Source organism: Plectropomus leopardus, chromosome 16 (assembly GCF_026936395.1).
Source record: "Plectropomus leopardus strain MGB_pleo_1.0 chromosome 16, ASM2693639v1, whole genome shotgun sequence".
Taxonomy (NCBI): domain Eukaryota; kingdom Metazoa; phylum Chordata; class Actinopteri; order Perciformes; family Serranidae; genus Plectropomus; species Plectropomus leopardus.
In genome coordinates this window covers 5,307,700-5,320,087 of record NC_142191.1, presented here as the reverse complement: position 1 = coordinate 5,320,087, position 12,388 = coordinate 5,307,700, and the positions used below count along the sequence as shown (strand labels likewise).

Sequence of the window (12,388 nt, the reverse complement as noted above, 5' to 3'; positions counted from 1 at the left end):
TTCCCTCATCTTGAAGTCAATGTGTTTTGGGTAATATGTCGGAAATAGGGTTGACACGAGCCTAAGAGACTTTAATGTTTTGTTCTGTGACGTAAAATATGCCAAAAAAGATGTTAAGTCATGTGACTGTGATGTAGTTCATTTATAGCTTAAGATAAGCTTTTTACTTCTACAATTGCATTTATGCTCAAAAATCATAAAAGTGGTTTTTATGTTTGATTATCTTGCTGAACAAAATCCAATGGAAAAATCCAATAGCCTTTTTGAAGGGGGAACCAGGCCGATGCTAACTTCTGCATCAGCCTACAGAAAAACGTCATCCCTGCAGCACTCTGTCCCCCCACAATATGAATGTTTTTTTTAAATATATTTTATTTTGTTTGTTATTGTTATATAATATTATGTGTTAATACTCAAAGCTGATATTGCTTAAGCAAGAACCCTTCTACCCAATGTGCTACTGAGATTATGAGTGAAAGATGTCATCAAGCACACACATTCAAAAAATGACTGCCAGTGACAAGAGGACAGGCTAATTGGAAACCACTTGTACTCTAAAGCTTCATCATGTCAAACTCAAATGTGTCTGATCCTTCTCTAATAATCCTAGGTGTACCATGTTAATTATTCCAAGTGGAACGCCTAACGTGGCCACCGCAGAATTATAATGGTGTTGCCATGGTAATGTGCACTGGATCGTGCAATGACAGTAGTGCGTGATAAAGTTAGATAGTTTCAAGCAACTGTCTGTGAACACATTATACTGTTGCTGTGGTAATGTAGCAGCTCTTCAAGCCTGAAGCGCTTTAACAACACCAGTCAAATACTACAGAAATCAGATCTCTGACAGGTGACGCACACTGGGGGCCGGATTATATTGTATATAGTTATTAAACACAAGCCGGTCTTTTTTTTTTCAATTGGCCCTGCAGATGCACACACTCTATCTTGTGCTGACACCTGTTTAGATTCATGCCAACTAAAAAGGAGAAGGGTAGAGTTTTCACTTTCATCACAGACAACAACAAAACCGAAATTACCTCGGTGCTTTGGTACTTTCCCTGCGCCAATCATCAGGGCGTGAACAACTTGGTGGACACACCAAAGCTACTTATAATTAAATTGAGTCTGGGCTTTACTTCCTTAAGAGCATTCAGAATGACAATGACACTGTGGAAAAAACTCAAGCTTCCTCATTCATTTCAATAAGCCTATTGTGTTAACACATCAGGAGCTCCAGGCACAGAGGGCCTGGGAAAAAAATGCAGGAAGAACAGATAAAAAAATAGTCCAGGCTTTACTTTCAACGCAGCGCAATCCAAGCTATCAGGCAATGCAGTCCACTCACCAGAATAAAATAAAATTGGTATTATATGTTTCCGCAAACCACAAATATGTTACATTTGTGTTTTACATACGTACAATAAAAGCAACCCAGCACTGTGTTTGCAGCTAGGATTGTGCCACAAAAAACAAATATTTTGAGCCAAATCATGACCTTTTCCTGACAAAAACCAAGTTTTTGTGTCTAAACCTAACCATATCCAAACCATGAAGTTGTTGAAACATTGCTGCATTTCAATTGGCGTTTTAATCACCAAATGTGTGTTTTTTAGGGACTTGTTGCTGTGTTTCCACCAAGGATTACCAAGCCATTGCTATGTTTCGAGCTGGAAAAGTGCCAGGAAAAAGCAGTTGATTTTTACAAAATCGCTACGAATTGTGGTTGTTTTTTACTGCAACATCACTGCGTTTCCTGCCAGGGAGGGGCCTCAAAAAGAGGTTGTTTTTTACTGAGATCTTGCTTGGTTCCAGCTGGGACTGTGCCACTAAAATGGGTATTTCCAGCCAAAATCGTTATCTTTTCCTGTGTCTTTTGTGCCTAAACCTAATCACAAATTAACCACAGCGTTGTTGAAACACTGCAGCAATTCCAGCGGCTTTTTAGCAACCAAATATGGGTGTTTTTTTAGTTTTTTAGTTACTGCGTTTCCACCAAGGATTACTAAGCCATTGCTGTGTTTCTTGCCAGGAAAGTGACATGAAAAGTGGTAGTTTTTACTTAGTTATTCCCTGTCTGGAAAGTGCCACAAAAGGAGTTGTCTTTTACTGAGACATCACTGTGTTTCCAGCTGGGATAGTGCCATAAAAAATGGGTATTTTAAGCCAAAACATGAACTTTTCCTTACCAAGCACAAATGTTTTCTTTGCCTAAACATAACCGCACATTGACTGCAGTGTTTAACATATCCACTACATAACATTATGCAATGTGATATATCCATGGTTTGCAGAACTATCCAATGCCAACATTTACTCTGGCAGCAGGGTAATACAGTGCACTGCATGGGCCAATCAGATATGCGAAAGCACACAGTACAGGTGCAAAATATTGTTTTGTGGATTTCATAACATAGCGCTGATTTGATGTTTATTATATTAAAACTTTGATGAAAGAAACAATTATTGCTGTAGTGTGACTCTGAATGAAAATTAAAAAGTCAGCACTGCAAAAAGTGTTTTTGAGCTTTACAGGTGCAAGTTTCAAGGCTCTGAAGGGCCGAAGCATTGGAGTAGGTGTGTGATGTCTTACCTTGTTCTGGTCGGTCCAATACAAGAAGTAACCTTTGGGGTCGACTGTGAGAGTCACCGGGGTCACAGTGGTAGAATCCTGGAGGAAAACAAAGCAAAAGACATCTGGAGTCAATGTGTGTGTCTGCTTACGTCTGTGTGTGTATCCCCGTCTGAGTCTGTGTTTTTACAAGAGCGCGTGCTTTTGTGTGTATGGCAGAATATTTTCTGGGTAAACCAATTAATTCAGTTCTCAGGATCAAAGCCCCGTTCTTGTAATACCACATGCATTCCACAATCTAAAATGACATTAAAAGTGCTGTTAATGTCGTAAGTATGCACACAACCATTTCCTTCTAGGGTACTTTCCCCACCATGAACTGGCATCCCCACAAGTGACCAAGCAGCCTGGTGTGTGTGTTTGTGTGTGTGTTTTGATTTGAGACGCCTGCAATCATGAACTGCAGGTTGTTTCACAGCTGATGTTTCCATTTCTCCCCTCTTGTAACAGACAAATGCTTTCCCACAGTTCCCACATACAGACGGCAGACACACACACACACAGACACACACACACACACACACACACACACACACACACACTCACAGTTTGACCCTGAGGCATACATGGCAACGCCAGATATTATTGGATGCTTCTATAAAAAGAAAGAGGCTTTGCTTTTTTTTTTCTTTCTGTGTCCACAGTGGCTGTAGTTCAGCACAACAGTAGCATATTGTCCTCTTCAATCAGCCATGGCTGTGAGATCAGAGAGATGGAAACTGTGTTTGCTGCACAGAGCAAGGAAATCTTCAAAGTGTCTCCATGAGGCGTCGAATGATATCCCTATCACAGCACTCGGAGACATAGCTAATGGTCTGCATCTGCTGCACGCTTGTCATATTTGGGTGTGACCCTCGGTGACTTGCAGTGTAGGATGTCATGAGTCTGTGTTAAGTTGTGGCCGACTATTAGTGCTCTGAAATCATTTCTGTCCAAATAAGACAATCACAGTTTATGGCACACCTGCTCCATGTGTTCCACGTTTCTGTTGGTGAAAGCAACTGTTTTTTAGCAGAGACATTGCTTTATTTCCTGCTTGGATAGTGTCATGAAAAGTGGGTTTTTTCAAAGATAATGTTGCATTTCCTGCCAGGAAAATGCTACAGAAAGTGGTTGTTTTTACCAAGACATAACTGCCTTTCTAGCGGGGCTAGTACCATGAAAAGAGGTTGTTTTTGACTGAGACATGGCTGCGTTTCCTGACAGAAAAGTGCCATGAAAATGGCTTATTTTTTACAGACATCACAGCATTTCCTGCCAGGATGATGCAAATAAAGGCGATTACTTTTTTTAACAGAGTCATCTCTGTGCTTCTTGCAGGTAAAGTGACATAAAAAGTGGCTGTTTTTTTTTTACAGACACATCGCTGCCTTTCTTGCTGTAAAGTGCCATAAAACGCTCGTTTTTTCCTTAGATATTGATGTGTTTCTATTGGGAATTGTGCCATGAAAAGCAGTTGTCTTTTACTGAGACACTGTTGTGTTTCTAGCAGGAACTGTGCTACAATAAGTAGTTTCTTTAAGTCAAAACATTCCTAACCATAATCAACAAGTTAATAACAGTGTTGTTGAATAATGAAGTCCACTACATAATATGGTACAAATGTAACATAACCGTGTTTTGCAGAAACACACACACACACAGATGGAGATTGAGGTGTGGCTGACTATTTGTTCTCTGAAGTCATTTCTGTGTAAATAAGACAATCATAGTTTATGGCACACCTGCTCCATGATAGACCAATGCTGACTTTCACCCCTTGATGAGCCCATATTGAAACTGAAAAAGAGAGAAAGAGAAGGAAAGGAGGAAAAAAAAGTAAAGTAAACGGGCGTCTCGTTGGATGCTGCATCGGGGCCATTTGGGATAGCGACGTTTGCTATGGCAACCCACCATTCCCGTGAAATCTATTAGAGGCTCAAGAGAAATCGTTTTGGTTCTGTTCACATGATTGCACAATCTTTGCAGGCTTGATTGAATGACAAAAGACACCGCTCATACCACCAAACGTACGCAGCATACTCACACACAGGACTTGTAGCCTGAGGGCAAGAAAAAAGCCTAATGCTTGCAGTTCTTCGATGTAACATCTCATACCGACTGCAGCCCAATATCTCTCATCTCCACTTGAGTTACAAGCCAATTTCTTCAATTTAGATTTTGCTGATTAATATCTTTTCCCCACCCTCCATTAAGACATCAGTTGCTCCTAGAAAACTTTATAAAATGATAATGAGGATCAGTGATTTTACAGTAAGCTGTTTAAATTTCCAGTCGAGAATTTACTCAGTGGGCAAGATGTGGCGATTGATGGACTGGGTGACGTCGGAGAGAAAGACACAAGATGGCTTGAGAGCACCGGGAATCTGCCTAATGATGTGAGAGAAGTCATTTTCACCAGCGTTTTTCATAATGTCCTAACTCTCCATGACCACCACTACAAACACATTAAGCCATTACGAACTCTCAGCAAAGATTTTCTCATGGGGTCTGCACATTTACGAAAAAACACAAGTACTCATAACATTGTGGTTTAGAGTTCCGAGTGATTTGCTGAGATCACTACCTCTGGAGTGATGGTGCTCGTGCTTTTTTTATTGTCATTTGGGGATTCATCATTAATAGGAAGACATTAAGCAACAGCAGTAGAAGTGTGCTTTTTTGCTGAATTGGGCTCAGATTAGTGACTGACTTAAAAAACACCCCAAAGGATCTGATCCAAAGGCAGGAGACGTTGCATATTTTTTTAAGTAAAGACTTTGTACCAATAGCTATCACCTGAGGGGGTGTGTTAGAGAAGAGCATATTTCTGTTTCGTATGCTAATAACATGTTCTACTACTTTTAGGGGATTTCAGGCTCCCCGGTGGAGACTGATAATATCTTATTCAACACTCAGCGAACCAAAAAGAGCCTGATACAAATGTAAGCGTAGAAAAATCAGTTTACTTGAACCCGGCATCATATTGGCAGTCAGTGATGTTTAAGAAGAGAGGTTCCTTTCTTAAAGGCCGTGTTGACACCCATTGGTGCTGAATATGCCATTTGAACTGCCTAACAAATAATGACACAATCCAGGCAGTGTTTTAAACCACAACCAGGCATTACAAAAGCCAGCTGTCTGCAAGTGGCAGCAGCAAAAAAACAAGGTGTGTACGTGCACGTCTGTGTGAGGGAGGTTGGGGAGGTCTGGGACTTCGAGGATGTCACAAACATTTCGAGTGGTTTTCTGATTGCTCTTCTATTCTTTTTTTTCAGCATTCAACCACCGGGCACTGTGTGCTGAAGTCTGCAGTGCTTCAGACAGTCTGCTCCGGAGAACTCGTGGCTGTTGTTCATACACTACAGTATGCCATCCTTACACAGTAAACAAAACTTGACACATTTTCTGCCTCCACAGCAGAGAGACAAAATCTGTAATATTCACCAAAAAAAAAAAATCCCTTCTGCTCATTCAAATATTGGAATTGCTTGTACAATTTCCTGTTGAGAGAGGTTAGAGTGGAGCCCAACATCCAAAGCCAAGATAAGAAGAAAATGATTTAATTCAATGCTTTTTTTTTTCCACCAGCGATGTATTATAGCTTTATCTCTCACGGTCTGTTTTGGTATTCCTCTGTGATTCTTTCCATGAAATGATACGGGGAGGAAAGAGGAAGGAAGGAGTGCATGGGAAATGAAACAGAGAAAGTATCTGTGCATGCGTCTGTGTTTGTTCGAGGGTGTGTGTTTTCATGGGAAAGGCCTAGTGGGCATTTGGTTCTGGAGATAGGCCCACATGTACAAACTACAGTACAAAAACAGTACACGGCTATTAGGGAAAACAGACTCACACCCCCCTCTCACAACATACCAGCGGAGGAGTCGAGGGGTTGGGCGGTCATTAGTTGTTAAAGAAATAGTCAAGTTCTCTTATCTGAGCGTCAGATTGATGATTGACAGAGTGGTGGGTTTGCAAGTGAGCATAATTTCCTCTCGGCCATCTGTACTGACCACATTCACACTCTCATAACACTCATTCACTAATGCCATCTGGGCCGTGCTTGAATCACCTGAGCTCAGTGAATATGATTATTTTTTCACAGTGTATTTGTTAGGATGATCTCATGAAGTTATATTTGAAAAGTTCACACAACAGCACAGCTCATTAATGCCTATGCTAATGTGACCGGCAGTATCTGGCGATGAAGAGGCCCAGACCAGTATAGGTGATCTTTGCTTATTCTGACAAAAGAGGTAAATAACAAAAATCCTGTCAGTCGTCAATTGTGTAACCTATTTTCCCATGTTTTTGTGTCCAAGTGATTAATAATAACAATTTGTAAAAAAACTGGTCCAGTATTTAGAGAGACCACTCCACCTGAAGGCAGCGAAACAGATTTCTCCTCAAGCGAGACTTGGTTACACACTAACAAACAGACCCGATCAGCGGAAGGTAAAGAAAAACATTTAATTCCTCTGTAGGTTATTTTCCTTAGTATTGTTAGTGGATTTTAATGATAACCTGAGTTTGTCAGGGTCAAAAACAAGTACATTTTATTAGCTGTGCATAATTGCCCGTAGGAATTACATCGCAGCCTGTTTCGTCACTGCGATCAACGGCTGCACTTTAAAAGTTGGAAGCTTGAATCATCTGTTGGAGACTCATTCGACTGAGACTGCTTCAAGTCAAGCAGTTGTTTTGGTACCCAGATATTGCTTCGGAGTGAGGGCTCTTGAATTTCACGCTACTCTTTGCAGCTGCAGACATGCAGGCAGTACGACAGCGAGAGAGACCGCACCATAAGGTGAAGAAGTGGTGAATTTACAGCTCACAGACAGTTAATACGGTACAGTCTCTGGCATTTGTTTGATATCCAGTGTGGTCAAAAAATGTTGTTGCGCATTTGCAATCTGTTGTCAGCGCCGTTATCTTGTTTACTATATGATGTGAATGCTGCTGTCACACCAAATGCCTCACTTACCCGTTCAAACTTAAAAATTTTGTATAGAAACAAAACAAAGTGGCGAATATCCATATTGAACAGCTAAATCTGATTCAACTGGCATAATTCTGAGGCAGCTACATCCCTGAACCAATTTCAAAAGTTGTTGTCTCCATCAGATACTTAGACACAAAAACATGGAAATCAGGGTCGAGGTTAAAAAATATCTACGATTCACTGTTATAACAAAATATTTTGTCAAAACCTTCTGCACCTATACATACCATAACTATGTTAATATACCACACAATAAGTTTAAGCTCGCAGGTAAACTTGAAATGTAGTTTTCAAAGCACAACAGAAAAGCAAAAATGTCTATGACCACAATGTTGCTTGACTCCTATTTAGTAAAACAGCCAAAAGCAGAGAGATAAAGACAAGAGAAATAATTCATAACAGGGATACTACAAGTTAATGTAGGTGGGGGGTGGACACAAGTCACATGACTTGGACTTGAGTTAGACTCCATTTACAAACTTGATGGCTTTGGTCAGTACTTGACAAAATTAAAAAAAAAAAAAAACCTGCAACTCCACTTTGAGTTTAGCACCAATGACTCATGACTTCTCTTAAACCTGACCCCTTTGACTTGAAAACACTTGATGCCGTCCTCCAAGCCCAAATATTAAAAAGCACTTACATTCCCAGCAAGTCATTCCTCAGTTCCACTTTGTTTAAAGCAACAACACAGCATCCAGTCAAGATGCACGACAAAGCCATGAAGAGCTAACTTTATGTCACTCACCAAATGGGAAAAAAACCCCAAAAGACAAACAACAGTAGCCAACAAAACACAACAAAATGCAAATTTTGGTGTGCCAAACGTGCAGGTCGAAAAGCAACAACTTCCAACAAACTTGTTTTAACTATTCACTCATTTATTCATAAGCCATAACCACTGATCCTGTTGAGGCTTGTGGTTGGGCTGGAGCTGATCCCAGCTGATATTAGGGGAGTGGCAGGGTACACCTTGGACAGGTGGCCAGACTATCACAGGGCTGACACACAGAGACAGACAAACCAATCACACTCACATCCAGACCTGCGGCCAATTAACCTGCATGTCTTTGGACTGTGAAAGAAAGCGAGAAAACCCGAAGGAAACCCATGCTGACATGGGGAGAACATGCAAGCTCCACACAGTGGGGTTCAAACCCAGAAAACTCTTGCTGAGAGGCGAACTAATAATTTTAACTAATAAATACAAACACATTTGTATAATTCAAAAGGATTCAAGATTTCTGTAAATTGAATATATTATTATTCTGTAGTTAAAATGGCATTACATTTGGTGAAGAGCACATTATGACTTGCTAAGGACTCAAAACTCAAAATTTAGGACTTGGAACTTGAGTGCCAAGGCTTGAGACCCACTTGTGACTTGCAAAACAATTACTTAGGACAACCTCTAGGGTACAGAAGCGTCTCAAACGTTCCACATATTGACTCTGGAGGCCAAACATGTCAAATTCCAACTAAATACACAGATTTTGTGTATTTTTACCACACATTATTAATGGAGATTTCACTCTGTTACATATAATTCTGACTGTGTTCCACTATTTTCCATCTATGACATACATCTTATGTGATCTTTAGTGAGATTTAATTCCTCTTTTATCACAATTTTCACATAAAACAACTGTACAGTTAACTCATTAAACTACAGTTCCAGGTGTAGGTACATCACTTTGCATTTTCAGCAAAGGAAAAAGAGCAACCTGTTTCCCAGCATGGCAGAAATCAAGAGTGTGCTCATATTCAAATGCTCACACAATAAAGATACAGGAAGGTTTGGAGAAACCAGAGAAATGTGTGCAGACATTCAAATGAGATGGGCTATGGAAAGATTAGAAGCAAATATCAGAGAAAGTCCCCTATCAGAAAATAAAGAGCTATTATGGTGGCAGTACAGGAGATGGAAATAAACACAATAAGGTCAGTTTCAATTCAATTTAAAGTGCAGCAGCTCTAAATGTCTGTATTATCAGAGGGACGTGTTGATTTGTTGTTTGGGGAAGGTGCAGTGCGCCATAGCGGGTCTGTTAAAAGGCTACTACTGTTATGTTTTCGCCGGCTACTCACCAGCAGCGTGCAATCAATTTTAATCAAGGTCATTTCACTACAGCTAGACAGCCGGTGGTACGGACGAATGAAAATAAAACAAAACAAAAAAAGGCACGATCGTTATTCAACTCTCGCCTGTCTACGATCCGCGTGTTGAACCCCGATGCACTAATTAATTGTGGTTAATTGATAAAAACGTTTCCATTAAAGGGGGAGGGGCGAGCTTAATTCAAATATTTAATGTTATCTCAGGAGCACATTCTCACACACGAGCGCTGTCAAACACTCGCGCGCACACACATACATTTTGGAAAATGTAAACAATGCACATGTCAAAAGCCACTATATGCTGTATTCTTTATATATTTAAACCAGAAAGACAAATGCGGGCAGTGCGGTCTCCTCTAATGGTTCAACCTATTGGCTACTGTTGCATTAGTCGCCTATAATACACATATAGTGCATTCAAATAAAGCGTGCAGAAAACATCCGCCAGGGCACAAAAAACAAAGAATCACTGTCGGTCTCCCTGGATATTACTTACATCATCCCATTTCATAAATTTGTTGCCCCTTCTCAGGCTCTCGGGCACGGACACTGGCTTGAGCTGCAGCGCATGAACTCCAGGCTGTGCCCCTGCCATTGACTCATCTACTCTTCTCGACGCACGGCAGGGGTAGAAATGAGTCACTTCACTTTCTTCTACTCTTATTTCTCCTCGTCTCCGTTTGTAATCTGCTTAAAAGCGGGCTGACGGAAGCCCACTACTGCTGCTGCCAGTATGTCATGCCCGCATTGGCGGCGGCGGTGGCGCGTCTCGGCTTTGGAGAGCTGTGGAGGCGGACGCAGGCGCAGCGGACCGGGGCTACTAACTGACTGACTGACTGACTGAGCGACATGCAGCTAAAGTATAGAAGAGGAGGCGAGGGAGAGAGGGAGAGCGAGAGAGAGAAGGAGGGGGGAAATCTGAATAAGTTGCATGTCTGGTTTCAAATTGTACAAGTCAATGCGGGGACAGGATCGATGCTTGCAGTGATCTAGCGCCTCCGTGCGTCCGAGGCAAGATGATGGTAATAAGCGGCTCCAGGCTCTTAGCTGATAAAAGCATGAGGGTGTAAAACACTTGGAGTGGCAATATACTCAAAGCAGGTGCATGCGACAGTTTGGTTATTGCTGGTTTGGAAAATTATGCATTCAGTAAGATTGCAAGGTATTATTCTTTTCTTGGGAGATGAACATTATAATTTAGTTTGGGTGCTGTTATTGAAAAATCACTGTACTGCACCAGGGATGTAAACAGACAGTGCAGGTAGTGATGGCTGCACTAGGGCCAGTGGGGTGGTGGGCCCTCCAAAAATGTGTGATTTAGACTACCAAGTTACAGATGTTCAAAGAAGAGTTAAAAAAGTGGCATTTGCAATGTGTCCTCAAAAGGGTCAGCCTGTTCTCATTCTGAACTCATTAAATACCACCCCTCGGTCTGTGATTTTGGCATCAGACACTGATGACAAAAGCTGCCTTATGCAGAGGAATGATATGCCAGCAGATGGCATTAGCTAAAGCGGACAGACGGCACCTTTCGTGGCAGTATTATATGTCACCAGTAGGCCAGATGACCTGTCGCAGGAGGATGATATGCTGGTGGACGGCGTCAGATTATTACACAACTGGTAATAACGTAATATAAGGGGATGGAAAGTTCCTATAGGGCATCTGGGATGGGGCAGAAGATTGGTCCAAATAATTCCAAACTTTCTCCTTGGAGCTCGCTGTTCGTCCTCTGTATGAATATTGAGCCAAACCATGTTATTTTTTCTAAACCTAACTACGTGCTTTTGTTGCACAAGGACATAAATGTAAATATAAGGTGTTTTGCAGACATTGTAGGTTTGTTTTGAAAAAGACTGCGTGCATCTAATGATTATAAAATTTATATTTCCGTTAAAAGCGGAAGAATATTTTGAAAAGACGCAATGCATTCAACAGGCATCCCAGAACAACAAACGCCAGGCATTACATAGTGTGTAATATGTAGATGTAAAAGGCACTGACCAAGTGCAGATATCAACAAGTTAGGATGAGAACATGAACAGATTTGTATGTTTCACATGGATCATATCAACATTTCTAAAGTGACATAGTTGTGATACATGTATATGAGCTGCCTTTGTCATGTGGAGGAGATGGCTGATGAAATGACAAGCTGCAGACCTCTGTTTGAGACCAAGAAACAACAAAACCGGGTGTTTTTTTAGCAAGACATCATGTCATTTGGGATGGTTATTGTAGCAACAAAACTGGATACTTCAAGCCAAAACATCTTTCCCTAACCATAAACATGAGGGTTTTTGCCTAAACATCACCACATGTTAAGCACAGCCTTGTTGAAACATAAAGTTTAAACATATCCACTGCATAACATCATATTAATGTTACATCTCTGTGGTTTACAGAAATGTACAATGGCATCTGTGTTGCAGTTGGGTGCGTTTGTGAAGGTGGGGATTTAAAATGCTACATAATCAGCAGCAGCTATAGAAAGCAACAGCAAAGTTTTCAGGTAAGTGTGGCAGCAGGAGCAGAACACTGACAGCTTTAATACACTGTCACAGCCAAAGGGGTCGATTTGATGTCGCAGTGAGAGGAGTATGACTCAATTTCATTAAAACAAAATAAAGGGATTTAATATGTTTCCACCAGAATTG

The 12,388-nt window shown here is 41.0% G+C and overlaps 1 protein-coding gene across 2 annotated transcripts in view; it reads right to left on the bottom strand.

Moving 5' to 3' along the window:
* The window catches only part of plcb1l (phospholipase C beta 1-like), a 169,325-nt gene extending 158,751 nt beyond the window's left edge, over positions 1 to 10,574 (bottom strand). The window contains exons 1-2 of one of the 2 annotated variants that reach the window (XM_088089688.1): positions 10,228 to 10,574; positions 2,594 to 2,671 (exon numbers count right to left, since the gene is read on the bottom strand). In XM_088089688.1, coding sequence (XP_087945814.1) covers positions 2,594 to 2,671; positions 10,228 to 10,326 — 177 coding nt within the window. In that variant the 5' untranslated portion in view covers positions 10,327 to 10,574. The remainder of the gene's footprint in view (positions 1 to 2,593; positions 2,672 to 10,227) is intronic. The other variant, XM_042503476.2, reaches the window with a different exon arrangement.
* Between the last annotated feature and the right edge of the window lie 1,814 nt (positions 10,575 to 12,388).